The sequence below is a fragment of the Amblyraja radiata genome, chromosome 46 (assembly GCF_010909765.2).
Source record: "Amblyraja radiata isolate CabotCenter1 chromosome 46, sAmbRad1.1.pri, whole genome shotgun sequence".
NCBI classification, from domain to species: Eukaryota; Metazoa; Chordata; class Chondrichthyes; order Rajiformes; family Rajidae; genus Amblyraja; species Amblyraja radiata.
In genome coordinates this window covers 2,402,401-2,424,583 of record NC_046001.1, presented here as the reverse complement: position 1 = coordinate 2,424,583, position 22,183 = coordinate 2,402,401, and the positions used below count along the sequence as shown (strand labels likewise).

General features: G+C 43.8%; 1 protein-coding gene across 5 annotated transcripts in view; it reads left to right on the top strand.

Annotated features, from left to right (window-relative positions):
* Positions 1 to 16,526: 16,526 nt before the first annotated feature.
* LOC116968826 (collagen alpha-1(II) chain) overlaps positions 16,527 to 22,183 on the top strand; it is a 75,488-nt gene continuing 69,831 nt past the window's right edge. For 2 of the 5 annotated variants that reach the window (XM_033015749.1, XM_033015745.1), the window contains exons 1-3: positions 16,529 to 16,803; positions 19,950 to 20,162; positions 21,556 to 21,572. In XM_033015749.1, coding sequence (XP_032871640.1) covers positions 16,710 to 16,803; positions 19,950 to 20,162; positions 21,556 to 21,572 — 324 coding nt within the window. In that variant the 5' untranslated portion in view covers positions 16,529 to 16,709. Of the gene's footprint in view, positions 16,804 to 19,949; positions 20,163 to 21,555; positions 21,573 to 22,183 lie in introns of all 5 variants that reach the window. The other 3 variants (XM_033015750.1, XM_033015747.1, XM_033015748.1) reach the window with 3 other exon arrangements.

Below are 22,183 nucleotides of genomic sequence, written 5' to 3'. Positions count from 1 at the left end.
TCTGTTGGCCATTATCCTTGGTTCAGAATCATCCATAAATTTTGAAATTGAGTTGCTTATTCGTCTCCAGATCATTAATATAAATGATTAATAATTATTAATAACTGTGCCGCTAGCCTTAAATCTTGTTGAAGGTAGACAAAAATGCTGGAGAAACTCAGTGGGTGAGGCAGCATCTATGGAGCGAAGGAAATAGGCAACGTTTCGGGCCGAAACCCTTCTTCAGACTTGTTGAACGCCTCTTTCTAGCTTACTCCAAATCGGAATAATAACCCAGTATCCCTATTTATTACCTTTTATTTTAATAATTTGCTATCTAAGTGTAGAGGCTCCACTGTGTAAAGTTCAGCTGTCTGAGATTGGTCAGTGGACAGAGAAGTGAACAGCGATACCCAGCCCTTTGGTATCCACCACTTATGTGGTAAGGAACCACATAAGTTAAATATATCCATCATCCTCCACAGTGAATGTCCTACTCAAAATAAAGTGAGTGGCCACATGATAATGGCCATGAGCACACAATACTACTGCTATCCAAATGTAACCTTTATATGCATTACAGTTTGTGGAATGAGAAATGGCAGCTCATTCAACGTGTAGCCCGAGCCTAAAATAGTAGCTTCAACACGAAGCATTTCACAGAGGTCCCTTATTTTCACTTAGTGTGGCAATTATTTTGTTTTAAAGTATATGATACATATATGCAATGAATGGCACTTGCTCAAATGTGGCTATGAAAACATAGGAAGATGTGGGTTGTTCAAGAAGGAACTGCAGATGCTGGAAAATCGAAGGTAGACAAAAGTGCTGGAGAAACTCAGCGGGTGCGGCAGCATCTATGGAGCGAAGGAAATAGGCCACGTTGTGATGTGGGTATAACGTTAGCAAGGCATTCATTGCAAGAAAGGGTGGCGCAGTGGTAGAGTTGCTGCCTCACGGCGCCAGAGACCTGGGTTCCATCCCGACTGCGGGCGCTGTCTGTACGGAGTTTGTACGTTCTCCCCGTGATCTGCGTGGGTTTTCTCCAGGTACTCCCACACTCCAAAGACGTGCAGGTTTGTTGGTTAATTGGCTTCAGTATAGTTGAAAATTATCCTTGGTGTGTAGGATAGTGCTAGTGTACGGGATGATCGCTGGTCGGCGTGGACTCGGTGGGCCTAAAGGCCTGTTTCCATACTGTATTTATAAAAATCTAACCAATCTGCTGGTTCTGGTAAGGTGCAGTAAAATGTCCTTCTTTGTTTCTCAGGTCAGCAAGGCAGGACCACCACTTGATTGGGAGCCCAACCCCAACCTACTTTTCTTACAGTTAGACAGGTACATGGATAGGACAGGTTTGGAGGGATATGGACCAAGCACAGGCAAGTTGAACTGGTGTAGCTGTGGCATGTTGGTCGGTGTGGGCAAGTTGGGCCTATTTCCACACTGTATCACTCCATGACTATACGTCTTGTCCAAGAAGCTCTCATTCTCCACGATGGATCCTGAGGTCATCCAGCTGCCGCTCCAGTTCCCTAACGTGGTCTTGAACCAGCTGCACATGGACACAGTTCCCACAGGTGTAGTCCTCAGGGACCCCAGCAGTTTCCCCGACTTCCCACATCTTGCATGAGGCGTATTGTACCAACTTAGAGTCACAGAGAGATACAATGATACAATGTGGAAACAGGCCCTTCGGCCCAACTTGCCACACCGGCCAACAATGACCCAGCTACACTAGACCCACCTGCCCACGTTTGGCCTGTATCCCTCCAAACCTGTCCCATCCATGTACCTGTCTAACGGCTTCTTAAATATTGGGATAGTCCCAGCCTCAACTACCTCCTCTGGCAGCTTGTTCCATACACCCACCACCCTCTGTGTGAAAAAGTTACCCCTCAGATTCCTATTAAATCTTTCCCCCCTTCACCTTCAACCTCTGGTCCTCGATTCACCATCACCACTGCATCTGCCATAATGCAGATGCAGAACACACAGACATTTTATATATGGATTTTACCAATGCTTTCAACAAGGTTCTGCATGGCAGGCTGCTCTGGAAGGTTAGATCACATGGCATCCAAGGAGAGATAGCTGAATGGATAGAACATTGGCTTTGTGGAAGGAAGCAGAGGGTGATGGTGGAAGGTTGCATCTCAGACTGGAGGCCTGTGCCCAGTGGTGTGCCTCAGGGTTCAGTGCTGGTCCCATTACTGTTTGTCAGCTATATCAATGATTTCGATGAGAACATACATGGCAAGATCAGATGACACTAAAGATAGCGAAGATGGTTGTCAAAAATTACAGCAGGATCTTGATCAATTGGGCAGGTGGGCTGGAGAATGGTTAATGGTGTTTAATACAGAGAAGTGTATCTGTAATAAACTTAATACTTAATGCAGAGTATTCAGTTTACTCTGACTGATGAAGGTCAAAAGCCTTCTTGATCACCCTATCTACTTGTGACGTTGTTTTCAAGGAACTATGTACCTGCACTTCTAGATCTTTCTGATCGACAACACTCACCAGAAGAAGGGTCTCGGCCCGAAACGTCTCCCATTCCTTCTCTCCAGAGATGCTGCCTGTCCCGCTGAGTTACTCCAGCGTTTTATGTCTATCTTCGGTGTAAACGAGCAGCTGCAGTTCCTTCCTACACAGTACCTCATATTCCGCTTAATAAGCCTACAAACCGATGGTTATTCTGTGTTCTGGATAGATTCATTTGAATCTATTCCCTAAATCAGTTTCTGCGAAATGTTGAGACTGCAGCTGCCCAGACACTGTGGAGAGAAGGCATTATCCTTGCATTGTTACAATGTTAACATTATACCCACCTGAGGATTACTGCACAGGTTGGCCCTGCTTCGTCCCATTGTTAACGTGCAGTGTTGCTGTTACTTCTGGTCACAATTGAACAAGAAGCGGGAACAATGTAATGTTGGCATTGTCATCTTATATAACGGACTCGGTGCAGAGCTAATAACAGGAGGAACCTTCATTAACTTTTATGAGCCGACACACTCAGCGATGGCAGTTCTTGTTAATGTTAGCCTTTTTATACAAGATGAAGTACTAGCCGAGGGAACTTCTGCCCCTGGCTGTTTTGTTTTGTCAGCTCTGCCGAGCAGCAACCTCTAGTGGCTATCTGATGCGGTGCACTCTCCCGACACAAAAGCCAACAATTTAGATTGGCACAAAACCCTCGATGTTCCTGTTCTTCCCCCAGCCAGGGACTGTTGGATTGCCTGGACTGCAGGAAAATCAGAGGAGAGCATTTTCATGCTCCAAAAGCAAGTTGTCCAATTCGCCATTTTAAATGAACTGAAAATCAGACGGCCTCCTTTACATGCCTGTGAATTTGTGTCTGATGTGTACACACAAGTGGAACAGAATAGTCTATTCCAGGAGTAACTAAACCATTAGCATCAAGGTAGATGAGTTTTTTGGGGCTTAATAAAGTCAAAATCTATAAAGCCAAATCTCTATAAACTGGCCTTGCAGACTTGCCGAAACTGAATTGAATGCAGGATTTTAATTTTAATATTATAATATATTCAAGCAAGTCCTACTGCAATTTATTTTCCATTTATTTGGCCAGGGATCGACTTCTACCTGGAAAAGGGCTTCATAAGAGATGACGCTTCATCATTTTTTTCGGCATAATTTTATTTTGCAGTTTCATGGTATCATTTTAATATTGGCTACAGCTGTTCGTTTAAAATAAAATCCTTTCCACAGAGAAACCTATCGACAACACAATGTTCCAGGCGCTCCAGGGACAAATGCAGACACTGACCACTTACCGAAGGTAGGACTGCGGTGTGGGCAAAGCTTGGGTAAAATGCAGCTATGATTTTCAGGCAGCATCTGATCAAGCTGGTAGTGGAAAAAATTCAGAAACGTCAGCAAAACTAGGACTAATTTCCCTTGCCGATAGCGGAGCTGCACTTTAAAAAATTATTATCTACCTGACGTTGTTGGCAAGACCAATGTTAATAGTTTCGCCTCAATGGGTATTGCGTACAGTTTTGGTCTCCTAATCTGAGGAAAGACATTCTTGCCATAGAGGGAGTACAGAGAAGGTTCACCAGACTGATTCCTGGGATGGCAGGACTTTCATATGAAGAAAGACTGGATAGACTCGGTTTGTACTCGCTAGAATTTAGAAGATTGAGGGGGGATCTTATAGAAACTTACAAAATTATTAAGGGGTTGGACAGGCTAGATGCAGGAAGATTGTTCCCGATGTTGGGGAAGTCCAGAACAAGGGGTCACAGTTTAAGGATAAGGGGGAAGTCTTTTAGGACCGAGATGAGGAAAACATGTTTCACACAGAGAGTGGTGAATCTCTGGAATTCTCTGCCACAGAAGGTAGTTGAGGCCAGTTCATTGGCTATATTTAAGGAGGGAGTTAGATGTGGCCCTTGTGGCTAAAGGGATTTGGGGGTATGGAGAGAAGGCAGGTACAGGATACTGAGTTGGATGATCAGCCATGATCATATTGAATGGCTGTGCAGGCTCGAAGGGCCGAATGGCCTCTACTCCTGCACCTATTTTCTATGTTTCTATGTTTCTAATGCTTTGAGAGGACAGTAGTGAACAACATTCTTGAACCACTGCTGTTTGATAAACCTGAGTGGCTGACTTGAGAGATCGTTAAGAATCAATGGAGTACATTTTGATTCTGCAATGGTGTTGAACAGGTAATAGTGCATTACCAACTAGTTTGCAGGGACTACCACAACGTTTAAGAAACAGTTGGACAGGTGCATGGATAGCATGGACATCTGATGGGTCTCCCCGTGACCTGCGTGGGTTTTCTCCGGGTGCTCCGGTTTTTATTCCCACACTCCAAAGACGTGCATGTTTGTAGGTTAATTGGCTTGGTGTAAATGTAAAATTGTCCCTAGTGTGTGTGTAGGATAGCGTTAGTGTGCGCTGATCACTGATTGGTGCGGACACGGTGGGCTGAAGGGCCTGTTTCCGCGCTGTATCTCTAAACTAAACTAAATGTAACAGTAAGAGGCCTTTATCCATTTAGCAGCTCCAATTCCCCCACCTCCAATCCACCAATTGTACCGAGGGAGGATTCAGGCTCTAAGGTTCAGCCCACAGCGTTCTGCCTTCCAGTTGCACATCAACAATGAGCCGCTAACCCAAGCACCAGACTACACTTTCTCCATTCCCCAGTGTCTCTGGTGTCGCAGTCTTTTAGTCAGTCTAGCTTCCCTTCATTTGCTTCACTCATTCCTCGAACAGAGGAGTAATGCCCCTGTCCCACTTAGGAAACCTGAACGGAAACCTCTGGAGACTTTGCGCCCCACCCAAGGTTTCCGTGCGGTTCCCGGAGGTTTTTGTCAGTCTCCCTACCTGCTTCCACTACCTGCAACCTCCGGCAACCACCTGCAACCTCCGGGAACCGCACGGAAACCTTGGGTGGGGCGCAAAGTCTCCAGAGGTTTCCGTTCAGGTTTCCTAAGTGGGACAGGGGCATAACATTTGCAATTTTCCAACCCTCTGGAACCACTCCTGACCAGTGATTCTTGAAAGATCACTACTAATACCTCCTGAGTCTCTACAGCCACCTCTTGCAGAACCCTGGAGAGTAGTCCATTTGATAAGGTGATGTATACACCTTCAGACATTTCAGCTTCCCAAGCACCTTCTCCTCAGTAATAGCAACCCCACTAACCTCTGCTCCCTGACTCTCTTGAATTTTCGGCACGGTGCTGGTGTCTTCCACAGTTCTCGGTATTTTTCATTCACGCCTGCACCACGGACGAGAGGGGTTTGATTTGTTGCCCATCGTGTGTTTTTGCTTTGCTCTCGTCTTTGGCTCCAAACTGAGGGGGAAATCCCTTTGTTTCAGTTATGGCCTCCAGATCAGCCTCCATCTAGTTCTGATTCATCCTTTGCACGCTGTCAACTAATGCACGTTTGAAATGTTTATTTATTTAACTGTCTGTGGCCTTTTAATATGTTCTTTAATGCCTCTGAAGATGAAGGCACAGCCGTGTGATAATGAACAGCAATGTTAAATGAAATTCATATATTGTTTGAAGGCGTTTAAGGGTGGCACGGTGGCGCAGCAGTAGAGTTGCTGCCTCACAGCGCCAGGGACCAGGGTTCGATCCTGGCTACGGGTGCTGTCTGTACGGAGTTTGTACGCTTCCCCCCCGTGACCTGCGTGGGTTTTCTCCAGTTTCATCCCACACTCCCAAGACATAGACAAAACAATGGGCTCATTGGCTTTGGTATAATTGTAAATTGTCCCTAGTGTGTGTAGGACAGTGTTAAGGGCCTGTTCCACTTTCACGACCTAATTCACGACCTCTGCCGAGTTTGCCATTGACTCATACTCACAGCATGGTCGTCACAAAGTCGCAGGAGGTCGTAGGTAGGTAGGTCGTAGCAAGTCGTGATGCTAGTCGTAGGTACTCGTGGCATCTAGGTCGGGGCGTTTTTCTAGCCTGATGAAAAATGTCCACGAGTAAAAAAGGTCGTGAATTAGGTCGTGAAAGTGGGACAGGCCCTTTCGTGTGCGGGGATCACTGGTCGGCGCAGACTCGGTGGGCCGAAGGGCCTGTTTCCGCGCTGTATCTCAACACTAAATACTAAAGTTAAATTAAAAGAACAAATAATAATGCAGCAAGCATTTATAATCCATTGCGTGTTGCTAATTTGCTCCATTATTCCCTAACAGAAACTTGTTTCTCTTTCTTGAATTCTTTTTCTGCTGTTATTGTGCCACTTGTCAAACCCAGCAATGAGTGTGAGTAAATTGTAGGCCATAGACGGTATTGTTGTTACTATTAAGTCAGAGAAGCAGGGCCACTAATCCCGTCCAAATCCCTCTTTCTATGTGGGCTGCATGGACTAATAGCACTCGACTAACTACAAGCTAAATCCCCGTTACTGAGGTGGTGAATGCAAGAAATCAAGATTATGTCTGAACGCCTTAGCGTCAGAAATTACGCCTAAACGTAACGTTCTGGGTGTTTTAAAAAAATCTCCCTTGTGATGTCGTTTCTTAGTTCCCAACCTGCAGCTTCATATATATATATATATATATAACTTATGTAGGTTTGGCTGGACATGGAGTAATGTCGCTTTAATTTAAAACATGAGGATTTCAATGTCTGAAATTCCTTTACAATCTCAAATTTCATTCGGGGCTTCTGCGTGCAACACCAGAGCAATAATCCATGAAGGGACATTTTTCAGCAGCAGATTCTAAAATGAAAATAGGAAAAATGGTAAAATAACCAAGTGCTCTGGACTCTGGTCCTTGTTCCAAATCCACCAAGACTGTTGCATTTAAAAATCTGGTCACTAATTGCAAGATCCTATCCATTAGCTTATGGACCTAAATCTGCAGTTTACAATAGTGTGAAATCATTCAAGAGAATCTCAGAATGTAGCTGTTACATGTTGCCATTGGTAACAGCCTTTCTGAACCACAACTACATCTGTGGTAGATGACTACATCTCGAATGATGAGTTGGAATCTGAGTTGCATCATGGAGGAAGAACGTTACCTGGACACTTTGTTCCACGGGACATCTACCCACATTTCAGGCCGAGCCCTTTCTTCAATCAATCAATCAATCAATCAAGTATATGTCATCAGATTTGAATTGATGGTACAAATAGCAATAAATGGGTGTGATCTAATAACCACTACAAATATGAGGCCACAAGGTGAGCAAAGGCAGGGAACTCAAGATTTCACAGTGGTGGACATTTTGGAATGAGATACATGGAAAAGCTTTGCGTGCAATCTCAGAAACATTTGGACAGGTAAATCAGTTGGCAAAGGTAAGCTTTAAGCTCTTGCTCCACCTGTTCCGAATCTTCTCTCAACTCCATCAGTCTGAAGAAAAATGCTGACCTGAAACGTCACCTGTCCTTTTCACTCCACAGATGCTGCCTGAACCGCATTGTTCCAGTAAGGCAGCAACTCTATCGCTGTGACACAAGGCCGCCTTTTTTTTTAAATCAGAACGGAAAAAAACATTAATTCTATAATCTGTCAGTTTCCCAAATTGTATAGAATTGACTGAGTATTTGATGGTGTATTTGAAGGGCCAAGGGAACTTTGCTTCTTCTAAGGTACACAAAAAAGCTGGAGAAACTCAGCGGGTGCAGCAGCATCTATGGAGCGAAGGAAATAGGCAACGTTTCGGGCCGAAACCCTTCTTCAGACTGATAGGGGGTGGCGGGGAGAAGGAAGGAGAAAGGAGGAGGAGGAGCCCGAGGGCTGGGGGATGGGAGGAGACAGCTCGAGGGATAAGGAAGGGGAGGAGACTGCAAGGGCTAACAAAATTGGGAGAATTCAATGTTCATGCCCGCCGGATGCAGGCTCCCCAAGCGGAATATGAGGTGCTGTTCCTCCAATTTCCGGTGTTGCTCGCTCTGGCAATGGAGGAGACCCAGGACAGAGAGGTCGGATTCGGAGTGGGAGGGGGAGTTGAAGTGCTGAGCCACCGGGAGGTCAGGTAGGTTCTTGCGGACCGAGCGGAGGTGTTCGGCGAAACGATCGCCCAACCTCCGCTTGGTCTCACCGATGTAGATCAGCTGACATCTAGAGCAGCGGATGCAGTAGATGAGGTTGGAGGAGGTACAGGTGAACCTCTGTCGCACCTGGAACGACTGCTTGGGTCCTTGAATGGAGTCGAGGGGGGTTGTTTGACACGAGAAGGTCAAGGGATTTTCACTTTGCATTAACCCATTCTGCGCCTCCTCCAGACATGTTTCTTGGCAGTGTAGCTTCTTTACATTAGTTGGGGTATTTGTCCGAGCCGAAACAGGAGTCCCAATGAATCCATGGCTTTGGTGAACACAAGTCGCTATTCTTCTAGTGGCCAATAGAGGAGGTCAGAGTGGTAAGAGAGCAAATCTGTTTAAGAAGGAACTGCAGATGCTGGAAAATCGAAGGTAGACACAAATGCTGGAGAAACTCAGCGGGTGCAGCAGCATCTATGGAGCGAAGGAAATAGGCAACGTTTTGGGCCAAAACCCTTCTTCAGACGTTAACTCCATCGTTGGGTTATGGGTGTCCTTAATGGACATTTCTTGCTGATGAAACTTGGCACAATAAGGTGCTGTACTTCCTGCTCAGGCAAGCATCCTGACGTAGGACAATTCTCCTCTATTCTCCTCTGACTTTGGCACGGTGGCGCAACGGTAGAGTTGCTGCCTCACAGCACCAGGGACCCGGCTTCCATCCAGACTATGGGTGCTGTCTGTACGGAGTTTGCACATTCTCCCTGTGACCGCGTGGGTTTTCTCCAGGTGCTCCGGTTTCCTTCCACACTCCAAAAAACATGCAAGTTTGTAGGTTAATTGGCTTCAGTAAATTGCCCCTAGTGTGTAGGATGCAAAACTGAGATAACATAGAACTAGTGTACAGTGTCATCGTTGGTCGGCGCGAACTCGGTGGGCCCAAGGGTCCGTTTCCATGCTGTATCTCTAAACGAAAGACTTGCACTGGGATATGGTATTGCTCACCAATCTCCAGCTTGACTTTACTACCATTCCTTCAATGCAAACTTGAACTTTGCACTTTCGATGACCGGAGGGTTCAAAGATGAGCCCTTTCCTATCACATAATGACATGTATGCAGTTTCAAGAAGCAAGACTAGATAGACCATCAATCCTGACCAAGTATTTTCTCAGGGAATCCTCATTGAAGACAATTGTAGCATCCCAACTGAACTCTGCTACATCCAGGTTCAGGAATAGCTACTTCCCCACAGCCATCAGGCTATTAAACTCAACTCAAACAAAACTCTGATCATTAATAGCCCACCACTTTATCTGTTTATTTATGTGTGTATTTATATATTCATTGGTATATGGTCACTTATCTTAGATATCTTAGAATAAAGGGGAGGTAATTTAAGACTGAGGTGAGAAAAAACTTTTTCACCCAGAGAGTTGTGAATTTATGGAATTCCCTGCCACAGAGGGCAGTGGAGGCCAAGTCACTGGATGGATTTAAGAGAGAGTTAGATAGAGCTCTAGGGGCTAGTGGAGTCAAGGGATATGGGGAGAAGGCAGGCACGGGTTATTGATAGGCCCTCTAAACCTGACCTATCCATGTACCTGTCAAACTGTTTCTTAAACGTTGGGATAGTCCCAGCCTCAACTACCTCCACTGGCAGCTTGTTCCATACACCCACCACCCTTTGTGTGAAAAAGTTACCCCTCAGATTCCGATCAAATCTTTTCCCCTTCACCTTAAACCCATGTCCTCTGATCCTCGATCCCCCTACTCTGGGCAAGAGACTCTGTGCCTCCACCCAATCTATTTCTCAATGCACCTCAATAAGATGAAGAATGCTTAGAAATACATGAAGTGGACTCTAGGAAAATCATCAGATTCTCCAAGGGAATCGTCAAGGAAAGCTAAAGACACAGCAGTAACTAGTATCGAACTATCTCCCATTTACCTTTAATAATTTGAACCTACTCCCTCCAGATGTGGAGCTCCAACCGGCGCGGCCTTGTTGGCTTCGGAAGCCGCGGCCTCCAGTGCGGAAGCGGCCGTTCCAGGGTTCCCAGGCCGCTGGGAGGATTCTCCCGACGCCGGAGCAACATCACCCGGCGAGAACGGCCAGGAACATCAGGCCTCCGTAGAGGCAACTGTGGAGGCCTCAATAGGCCCGACTATGGGTGAACTGGGGTTGGGGGCTGGACTTTGTGCCTTCCCTCATGGTGGGAGCCATTGTGGGGGGATGTTCTATGTGTTTAAGACTCTCATTGGTGTTATGTCTGTATTCTTTTTTTGTGTGCTGCAAAATGGCAAAAAGCATTTCACTTCACTACACCTGGGTGTATGTGAATGTGACTAATAAAATACCTTTGAAGAACTTGTCCAGTCATCCTTTGAAATGACTAATGAAATCTATGCTCATCCACACTTCCGTAGCTCATTACAAACGTCAATAATTCTTTGTGTAGAGACTTACCTAACTCCTTGTTAGAATGTCACGTTTGTTTATGCCAAACCTATTTGTTTAAATCTATTATACAGCGCGGAAACAGGTCCTTCAGCCCACTGAGGCCGCACCAACCAGCGATCCCCGCACGTTAACACTATCCTACACACACCAGGGACAATTGTTTTACATTTACACCAAGTCAATCAACCTACAAACCTGTATATCCGGTCAAAAATGTCCTTCTCCTCATTGAGTATAACCTTCAAGCTACTCCTTTGTCCAGTTAGTTCTGCCCATTTAATACTTCAACCATGCCCCCTATATCAATATGAAAATTCTATTTGGGGCATTAATAAACCCAACGTTTTCTTATGATGACATATACTTATTTATGAATTGTTTCACTGTTTACTTCAGTTTACCTGCTACTTATTTCCCCCATCTGAAGAAGGGTCTTGACCCGAAACGTCACCCATTCCTTCTCTCCACAGATGCTGCCTGTCCCGCTGCGTTACTCCAGCATTTTGTGTCTATCTTCGGTTTAAACCAGCATCTGCAGTTCCTTCCCACACATTTATTTCCCCTGTCTGTTCCACGTTCCTCCTCTGTTGACATTAGTCCTTTATCAATATAGGAACAAAAGTGCCCCCCCTCCCTCCCAAACTTGTTTCACCATTCAGTATGATCATAGCTGATCATACTGGAATTCTCTGCCTCAGAGGGCGGTGGAGGCAGGTTCTCTGGATGCTTTCAAGAGAGAGCTAGATAGGGCTCTTAAAAATAGCGGAGTCAGGGGATATGGGGAGAAGGCAGGAACGGGGTACTGATTGGGGATGATCAGCCATGATCACATTGAATGGCGGTGCTGGCTCGAAGGGCTAAATGGCCTACTCTTGTATCTATTGTCTATTGTCTATCTGGGATCTAACCAATGTACCTGCTTTTGCCCCATACCTATTAATAGTTCTGCTTAATGAACATTTATCATTCTCAGACTTAAGGTTAATCATTTACATAGCATCAATTTGAGGAAGAGAATTTCGTACTTCAACTCTTTGCTGGTAGAAATGTTTCTTAAATTTACTCCAACAAGGCCTGACTCTGAAATGTAAGGCCCTGTCGCTTGACCAAGAACTCCCCAAAGAGCAGACATAGTTCCACCTATATGTCTTTCTCTGGCTTCACAATTCTATCTTCTATCCTTATCTCACATTTTTTGTCTTCTCATCTTTGGCATTTGTCCCCCCCCCCCCCCCTTAATGTGTATCCACCTATCACTCGCCAGGCTTTTCTCCCCCTGCCCGCCCACCCTCCACCACAATCAGTTTGAAGGGCCCCTATTGGTGTTCTCCAGAGATGCTGTCTGACCCGCTGAGTTACTCCAGTGCTTTGTGTTACTCCAGCGCTTTTCTTTGTGCAAAGCAGCATCTGCAGTTCCTTAGTAGAAATCTTTTTTTTTCTTCGATATCTGCCCCTACCAGTTCCAAATTAAGCCACCCAGATTGTCAGATCCAATTTCTAACTTTACTGTTGCAAGCAATGTGTCCCAATCTGGGCACAACATTCATTAGAAACTGTACAAGGCCAGAGTCAAGTAGCTTGCCATATTATCCCCCAGATTTCTCAATGATCAGCACAATACGTCTCAAGAAATCATAGTGTTGTAAATCCAAAGTTATACTGCAAGGGCCAGGAAGCGAGCGGGCAAGATCATCTCTGACCCCTCTCACCCTGGCCACAAACTCTTTGAATCACTTCCCTCTGGAAGGCGACTCCGGACTGTCAAAGCTGCCACAGCCAGACATAAAAACAGCTTTTTTTCCACGAGTAGTAGCTCTACTCAATAACCAAAAATCTGTAGCCTCCTTGTGCTCTGGTATTTCATTTAATTCACATGTTTAATCAATAATGTTTTATTATTAATGTTTAATGTTTTATGTGTCATTCTTAACTGTCATTGCATGTCATGTTGTCACTGGGGTGGGAGATTGCAACCTTCACGTGGTCCACCTTGTTTCGACGAATGCAATCAACCCGGCATGCACAATCAAATAAGATCAAATAGAACAAGTTGTCTGACAACTTTAGGCTGTGCACGCCATAGGCAAGAAGAAGAAGATGTTGTCACTTGCGGGCGGAGCACCAAGACAAATTCTTTGTATGTGAATACTTGGCCAATAAACTTATTCATTCATTCAAAGTTTTATGGACATACCATCTATTGTCTCATGCATCAGCACAATCTTTGATCAGTTGAATAAGAGAATATCTGATAATCAAGACCTCAGACCTGCTCGAAGGGCCGAATGGCCTCTACTCCTGAACCTATTTTCTATGTTTCTATGAGTCTCCAGTTCCCAATGCCCCTTTAGCCACCAGAGTGAAGCAAGTCACTCTCAAATCTGACCATAGATAAATACAAAATGCTGGAATAACTCAGCGGGTCATAGAAACATAGAAAATAGGTGCAGGAGTAGAGGCCATTCGGCCCTTCGAGCCTGCACCGCCATTCAATATGATCATGGCTGATCATCCAACTCAGTATCCCATCCCTGCCTTCTCTCCATACCCCCTGATCCCTTTAGCCACAAGGGCCACATCTAACTCCCTCTTAAATATAGTCAATGAACTGTGTGGCCTCAACTACCTTCTGTGGCAGAGAATTCCACAGATTCACCACTCTCTGTGTGAAAATTGATTTTCTCATCTCGGTCCTAAAAGATTTCCCCCTTATCCTTAAACTGTGACCCCCTTGTTCTGGACTTCCCCAACATTGGGAACAATCTTCCTGCATCTAGCCTGTCCAACCCCTTAAGAATTTTGTACGTTTCTATAAGACCCCCCCTCAATCTTCTAAATTCTAGCGAGTACAAGCCGAGTCTATCCAGTCTTTCTTCATATGAAAGTCCTGACATCCCAGGAATCAGTCTGGTGAACCTTCTCTGTACTCCCTCTATGGCAAGAATGTCCTTCCTCAGATTAGGAATCCTTCCTCAGATTTCCTTCCTACTCAACCCCGACCATCCGCCCACGAAGAACATTGTGAATCTCAAACTGCAGAAGGACATCAGCAGGGTCAGGCAACATCTGTGGAAGCAGAGGAATGGTTAACATTTGAGGTCCTGAGCAAGTGTTCAACATGTCGACTATCTCTTTGCCTCAACTGACGCTGCCAGACCTGCTGAAATTCCTCCAGTAAGATAGACACAAAAAGTTGGACTAAATCAGCAGCATCTCTGGAGAAAATGAATAGGTTACATTTCTGGTCGAGACCCTCTCGTTTTCTCCTTTGCTCCAGAGATGCTACATGTCCCGTTGAGTTACCCCAGATTTTTGTGTCAGTCTTCGGTGTAAACCAGCCTCTGCAATCCCTTGGTACACAAAAAGGCTGGAGAAACTCAGCGGGTGCAGCAGCATCTATGGAGCGAAGGAAATAGGCAACGTTTCGGGCCGTTCTTCAGACCTCAGCAATTCCTTCATACACAAGTTCCTCGAGTAGCTTGTTTTTTTTTTTGCTCCAGATTACAGAGTCCGTAATCTCTCGAACCTGCTGTCTAGACAACAAATTTCATGGGTTGTCTGGAAATAAAATGTGCACATTGTGTTAGGGCTACATGCAGTTTTCGTTCGAATTTCACTTATATCCTTCAACTTTCATTTCAAAAGTCAATGGCCTGAAATCTAATCCGCCTTTGACATGTAGTTTCAAAACGTCTTCATCGTTCCGTTCTGAACATCAAACTCCCCCGTTGTATTTCCCCGGCTGCATGTCAGAGCCCTGCTTCCACAGAATGGGAAGCGCTCGCTTTATCCATTGCACCGACTCGCCTTTCCATTATGGAGCCGTCACCACGTGAACACGGTTCACCCACCCACTTTAACACCTGCACCAGTCATTTTAGGGCATTTTTGCGCTCTTCTTGTCCCATTGGTTTGGTCTCTTCTTCTTTCACTACGGTTGTTCTTTCTGAAAGAAGCCATCAAAAAAATCTCCCAACCCCCAGAAAATCCACAGGAAGAAGTTTTTTTTTGGGGTGGGCGGGAGGAGAGATGGGGGAGAGGAGGGGGGGGGCAGCAAAAAAATATCCAAATCTCACAGTTCATTTTTAATCTTTAAAGAAACGTTAAAACGCAATAATTTCAATATAATACAGACAAAAAAAGTTAGAGACGGTGAGATTGAGATATATGAGCACATTTAGTGTGTGCGTGTGTGTGTGTGGGGGGGGGGGGGGGGGGTTGAATCTGGAAACAACACATACAATGCAACGGGACAAAGCAAGAAGAATCGGACATTATTGTCTATGCATTGAGGACATCCTTAACACACAACTCGGCGTAAACTCATGCCCACCGCCGCCCCAGCAACTCAGTCGCAGTAAGAGAATAAAAAAAACTGTGCAGTCTGCATCAAAGATATGACATTTGCTACGTGTTTGGTAACGTCGCTCAACTCTGGACTTTGTTTCGGGACTCCTGGATCTAACCGGCAGCATCTCAGACTGCACCGGAGCCGCTGAAAGCGACCGGCTCGTCTTAATACCGTGTTGCCAGTCACACCATCGGAGACACTTTAACGCAATTCACCCCCCTGCACATGAACGCGTCGACAGGTGAACACACGATCAAAATGCCACCGTGATTTCACAGTAATAAACGGGGCTGTATTATTACACACATTTCTCATGCATAACACAGCCGATTGATGAACAGACTCGACTATGAAAGATGCGCAACGCTTAAAAACAAAACCTTGATCACAATCAATCGATATCAGTCAGAAAGGCCCTATCTTGTTTCTAAACCATCCCCAGACCATTGCGTGAAAAACATTTTTTTGGAAAGATTCTTAGAGCTAACCAACAAACCTGGCAGGATTTCTAAAGTACCGCAACTACACATTTTTTTCAAGGGAGCTTGCAAGCAGAAAGTAACGTTTTCCACGGCCACGGATTCCTGTCTAGTCTGAGCATGTTGCAAAAAACGATATTGACACTGCTCGGAAGCTACAGCTCCGTGAAATCCCCAGAACCGAATCAGGAAAAGAGAACTCACTTTCACCATAGGCTTTCGAATGCTCACTGAAGCACATATTTGAGTGGATCGGTCTACATTTAAGATTTCAAATCACCTCCGTTTCTTAAGAAAGGCTCGATTTTGTATCTGAGCACTAGCCTTATCTCACCCCGTAATACGTCGATCCAAAAAAACAGACTAAGAAACTCCGTTTTAGCCCGAGACACAAGTTCCTACAATCCACTCCCGAAAAGCCTTCAGACAACTTCACGAAATGTTCAACAAGGCTGTTTCCCGTAGACAAGTTGGAAATAAGCATTTTCTTTAAAATGCCATGTGCTGTAACTGAGTTAACCGTAAGTTTTGGTTGTAGGCAAAATGATAAAGTTCACTCAAGGTTTTTTTTTTAGTTGGTGGGTAAAGAAAAAAAACTAGTTAGGGGGCTGCTGTTTAGATTGGAAGGAGGGGCCTTGGTGAATGGGGAGAGCAGGCGAAGGATTGGAGAGGGTCGGGTTACAGCACGGCTGGGGGGCAAAAGGGGGTGGATCGAATTCACAAACAGTGGGGATATACGCATGTCATTGAAGAGTGAGCGCACTTAAAACTGCGGTACCCGGCCCAGAGCAGAGAGCGCTGAGTTTCTGCTGGGGCCCGGTACTGGATACCCTTTTTTACCCGCTCCAAGGTTGACTTTATGAAGGCTCGGTAATCGTGGGACTCCTCTCCTCTCCATCCACACGGCAACACTACATGTCTAATATTTAGATATGTTCAGGTTTGTGGACGCCCGAACATTTGTGCTGCTTGCAGCAACGCAAGCAATTCTATTAACTGTTGTCAAATGTCAACACTCACATACCCGTAAGTATTTTTTTTTTCAATTCTTATTTAAAAATGACAGTTTTGCTTGCAACCGAGATTTCGTGTGAAGTAAACGTGCTTAGTTGGGTAAAATTGTTTAAATTTGAACTTTTAAATTTTGAAATCTTTCAGCCTTTTTCTTGATTTAAAACACTTACTTGAGCTTCAAAAGTAACGTGGGGAATAATCTGTGAGGATCAGTCATTTGCTTGAGATGTGGTGCCGATTTGAAATCCTGACACTTAACCTTGTGCAGTTAAAAGGAACAGTTGGAATCTTTAAAAATTCTTAAGTGGCTAAGTTTTTTGAATTAGAGTGGATTCCGAGATTCAGGATCAATGTCAAAATTACGAGGCGAGCCAGTATGGGATGGGTTGAATCGGTGATACCAGCCGGGAGAAAACGTTACTCCGGTAGAATTGACAATCAGGACACCCCTTGCATCGATAATTCCTTTAAAATGTGCATTTAAAAAAAAACTTCTGACACTTTAGGCAGGGATGCAAGAGTAATCAGTGAGTTGGAATGCACATTCAGCCCGTCTGAAAAACTCATTAGGTGAATGAATTCAATTGGAATTTTGTAAAGAAAATACTTTAAAACGATCTCAAACTATATTGGCTATTGAATGCCACGAGATTGGATGAGTTTTTCATTCTGGCTTGGGAAGGAATAGCTTTGAATTCCCCAGCGAGGCTGCTGATGCTGAGATCAAGACAATAAATTAAAACACACACACACACACACGACTGAGAGAAGGGGAAATGAATGGCTTCTGTGTCAAGTTTTGGCAGTCAAATCCATAACACAGGCACTGGAGGCGAGCGAGGGGGAAAGTTGGAGGAAAGTTGGAAGAAAGAAAAGAGCATTTTTACGGTAGGATGGAGTGAGGATAGATAGAAAGTGTGGGGCAGATTGATGGTTGGCCGGGCTGGAGAGAGTTGGGGGAAGCCCCACCTACACAGAGGCCCAGCCTTGGGATCAAACAATCGCCTTGGACTCTTGACAGACTGCTATTCACAGCAGCACAAACCTCCGGAGAAAGGCAGACCGCAATCACTCGGGCCAACTTTAGCCGAAAGATAATATCCACTTTTATATTGTGGGTTGTTGCATCCAACTTGAGCCGTTGACATTCTAGCCACGATTGTAACAACAATTCTAAATTTATATTTCATTCCATTTTAGAGCATTGGGTTAACCTGTCTCGGTATCCATTACAGTATTTACACTAATCTAACGTGTAATTTTAAGTTTAAAATGTATTCGTCTAAACCCAGTAGCAGCATAAAGTTACAGTAAAACTCCCGATGTCTTTCTGTACAAGAAAGGGCGGATTTCTATGATACTTAATACAGTCTGAGTTCTTTCCACCCCCCCTGTCTGTCCGCGCTTCGGGCGAAAGCCAGTCGCTATCGTTTTACAACCTTATTCGCCAGACAGTAATTCCTCGCCATACCTCTGAAAGTTTCAAACACCTGGCCTCGATGAGCAGTGTGTGTGACCCTCGGTTGTTCAGTTCAACATATTATTTTGTAAACTCAAGTGAAGCTAATTTGAAAACTGGGGAAAAAAAACAAAGGTGATCCTCAAAACTAATTAGAATTGGAGCTGAGATGGATTTGGAAAGGCATTTGATTAAAAGGCGAGGTCCTCTCCCCCCCCCCCCAAAAAAAAGTTGCTTATATTATATCGTGGCGAGAAAGCACCAACCAGTTAGTTCTCAGCTCCTCCTTCTTCAGTCCAAACAGACAAGGGACACTTCAGAGAAGCGGAGCTGGTAAACAGTGATATAGAAAGTTCAGCAGTCTGAAAGTTTTGCCCACCACCCACACCCTGGGGTCGTTGTGGGACCTTAACCCCAAACGTTGTGAAAGTCACCTTGTAATTAGCTTCCTTTATCCAAGTGTGCAAGAAAATCTCTCACTAGGTTTCTAGAAACTGATCAATATGGGTTTTTTTTTTAAATTGCTACTCTTACGTATAAATATTTGGAAACAAATGAAATGCAAAGTGCTATAAGGTCTCTCGGGCGTGTGCTAATGTCGGGTTATGTGTTTCTGTTAGTTGGACTGGGTTTGAGATACGCATTGGAATGCACAGCAAAATGTGGATGTGAGCAGGTTATGAATGATGCTTTTGTGTCCTGCTGTTTGCATTAGACTGGGAGTTGTGTGTATGCGGATTGATTGCAATCCCCTTATTATTTATTTAACCTGGTCCCGACAGTAAACTGTGATTCGGCATCTCTCTGTCAATTGAGAATGGGATCTATTCATTCTCTCTGAGGGTCTAGCGGGCTCACACATGGGAGAGAACCGGATTCAAAACGAGTAACCCAGCACACACTAGAGGCGAGCCTCTGTCATACCTGTGATTGCAATCACTAATCTACATTGACATGTTTCCAATATTAATGCATTACGGTTTGGAAGATATTGTTACCAATTTTAAACCGTTTTGCATATTCATATATTGACGTTGAATGCTCTTATTTCCCCAATATCAAATTCTTAGCTTCGTTTGCGATATTTAAGCAGCACTGCCTGCTGGATTGTATGTCCCTTAGCAGTCGGGTTTAGCAGTAGATAGAATCTGGAATTAAATGTAGTGGTTTCAGCAAAGTAATTGCAAACCCCCCTATATATAGGGGGGTTTGCAATTACTTTGCTGAAACCACTACATTTAATTCCAGATTCTATCTACTGCTAAACCCTATACTGGGATTTGATTGTAAATGCACGCTTGTGTTTAGAGATCAGGGAGAGTGGTGCAATGGAGCCACCTGGTGGAGATTGTGTGCATTTCTCGAAAGCATTGTTACCAGATTGCAAGAAAGTCAGCTGTAAATTTGGACAATTCATGGAGGGTTTTTACTTATAGTCAATATAATTGAACACTAAATACTTATATACAATATTTTATAAATGGTGTAGTCTCAAACTAATCATGTTGACTTTCTATAGTCTGCTAAATATGATTCTGTTGCAGTATAATTAGCTTTGAATGTGTTAAACCTGAATATGTTTTACAGGTGAAATAATTAAATCTATTAAAGGTGTGCAGAAAAACTGGTGAATGTTTTACCATGTCACCGATTTATGACTAACAGATCTCTCTCCTCTTCGTCTGCCATTCACACACAGAAGGCCTGAAATCGACCTGTATACAAGATGGGCAGACATATAGTGACAAAGATGTGTGGAAACCCAGGCCTTGTAGTATCTGTGTCTGTGACACTGGGATTATCCTTTGTGACGATATAATCTGCGAAGACATTAAGGATTGTCCTAATCCCGAGATTCCCTTCGGAGAATGCTGCCCTGTGTGTCTGAACCAACGACCTCCTCCCATCGATCGTAATTTATTTATTTTCTTCCTGTATAAATAAATTACTGTAAATTCCCCATTTATGGATACAACAACCAGGGACTCCCCTGGTAAGATTTGTCCATTAGTGGCTGCTGTGTTTTTAAGCAAAAAGGTGAAATCTGCATTTTTCCTGTACTTGCTCTTTTGTTGTGTTTTTACTCATTGCTGCAGTAAGCTCTAGAACCTTACGAGGTTTCCAAGATTTCCCTGATCCATTTAGGATATTTCTAACTTGATATTTTTGCAGTTAACTCTTTTCCTATCAACGCCCCACATTAGCGATGTGCCCAGTCCTGAAATAATAGCCAGGTTTCAAAGCGAGCGGGATCCACTTTAGTGTTACATGGCTTTCATTTTGGAAAGCAAATTTCAACCACATGCTTTAATCGAGTTACTTCTCAAATATGGTTACCTAAACACTAATTATAAAGTACCTGAGTGCCACAGAAGCACCTTGCAGTCCTCACGTTTAATTTCGTGTGATAGGCTGCAGGCTGCAACCCTGAAATTAAAAGAAAAAATGATTGTGATTCAGTGGTTCTTCTGAGAAGAACTGTAAAGGATATGGTACCTTCGACACAGTAAAGTCCCATTGACCACTCACTCAAAACGGGGACTTTCCTTTTGTGCATATGTCTGCAAATCACAAATTTCTGTAGAATTGTCAAATCTGCTGTTGCGATTTCAGTTTCCCCCAGACGTCACCTGTATAAAATAAGGTGATCTCAGGTACAAGTTTTTGAACATTTACTTACTGCTTGCATCAGTGAACAAAAGAAGCAAAAAGAGAAGTATGGGGATTTAAAAAAAATCAGATTATACCTTTTTTTAAAATAAATATTTGCTGCAAATGTTGAAAGATAGATATTCAATTATGCTTATCATCTAGGCAAACCATAATGCCAACAAGCCAATTTTGTTTTGCCAAATATGCTGACTTTTAGATGCTTTTATTTCTTATAAAATTAAAAAAAACTCTGCTGGAGGATTAATCAATAGTTGACAATTTGCTTTTTAACAGGTCATTTCGCTAGCAGTTTTCTTTAGAATTTCTGATTTATGCTTGCTAGTTTATTGCATCGAGTTCTGCGTACTAAACAGACATTGATGCAATGTTTGCAGAGTTAAATATTTGTCATCTAGGTGGTCAGACATTGCAGTCATAGCTCAGTGCCAGTCAAGTGCAAGTACACCATGTGTTGTGCTTGCTTTCGCCCCTCAATATTATGAGATGACGAGGCTGGATTTTTATAAAGAGCCCGTCCCCAGCTAGGAGAGCACCTGTTAGACTGTGAAGGGGGTGTATTACGCAAATATTGATATAGCTATGATTGACGATGCCATTTAATGTTTTTCTTTCTTTCCTCCAACCACACACAGGGCAAAGAGGTCCGAGGGTAAGACCTCTCTATTCACAATTTACATGTATAGATTGAGTTAAGCACCAAATATCAGAGACTGAATGTTAACATTAGAATTAGAGTAACATCCTACCCCATCATGCTAAAGATCGGTTTCTTATAACCGGATCAGGCATGCAGGGAATGACTTATTGTCTCTATAGTCCCCAATACTCATTGCACAATCTATAGAAGTGAATGCACTTGCTCATTTTTATCAGACCTGAACTTCCTTATTTGGATGTGTGCGGATGAATTTTAATAATTGTTGAATGACAGATTTATAATAATTGCTATTTGGTGTGAATGATGAGCAGTAGGCTTATTGTGCAATGCTGGGGGGAAAAAATATTTTAATGAGAATAAGTGAAATGTTAGCTGACAGAATGACACTTGCCCCAGGCAAACTGCAGTGTCAAAGACAGGGTAGAATATTGTCAACATTCGGTTCATCTGGAGGAGAGAATCCAAAAGCAGCCACTTGAATCAGTACAATTTAACGGCACTCATTAAATCTTTCAATTCGTCATTCCTTTTCAAACAGCTTTTTGAGCTAACGAACATTCTTGCACAGTACAATTCCAACAGAAAAATCTAACACTTACTTG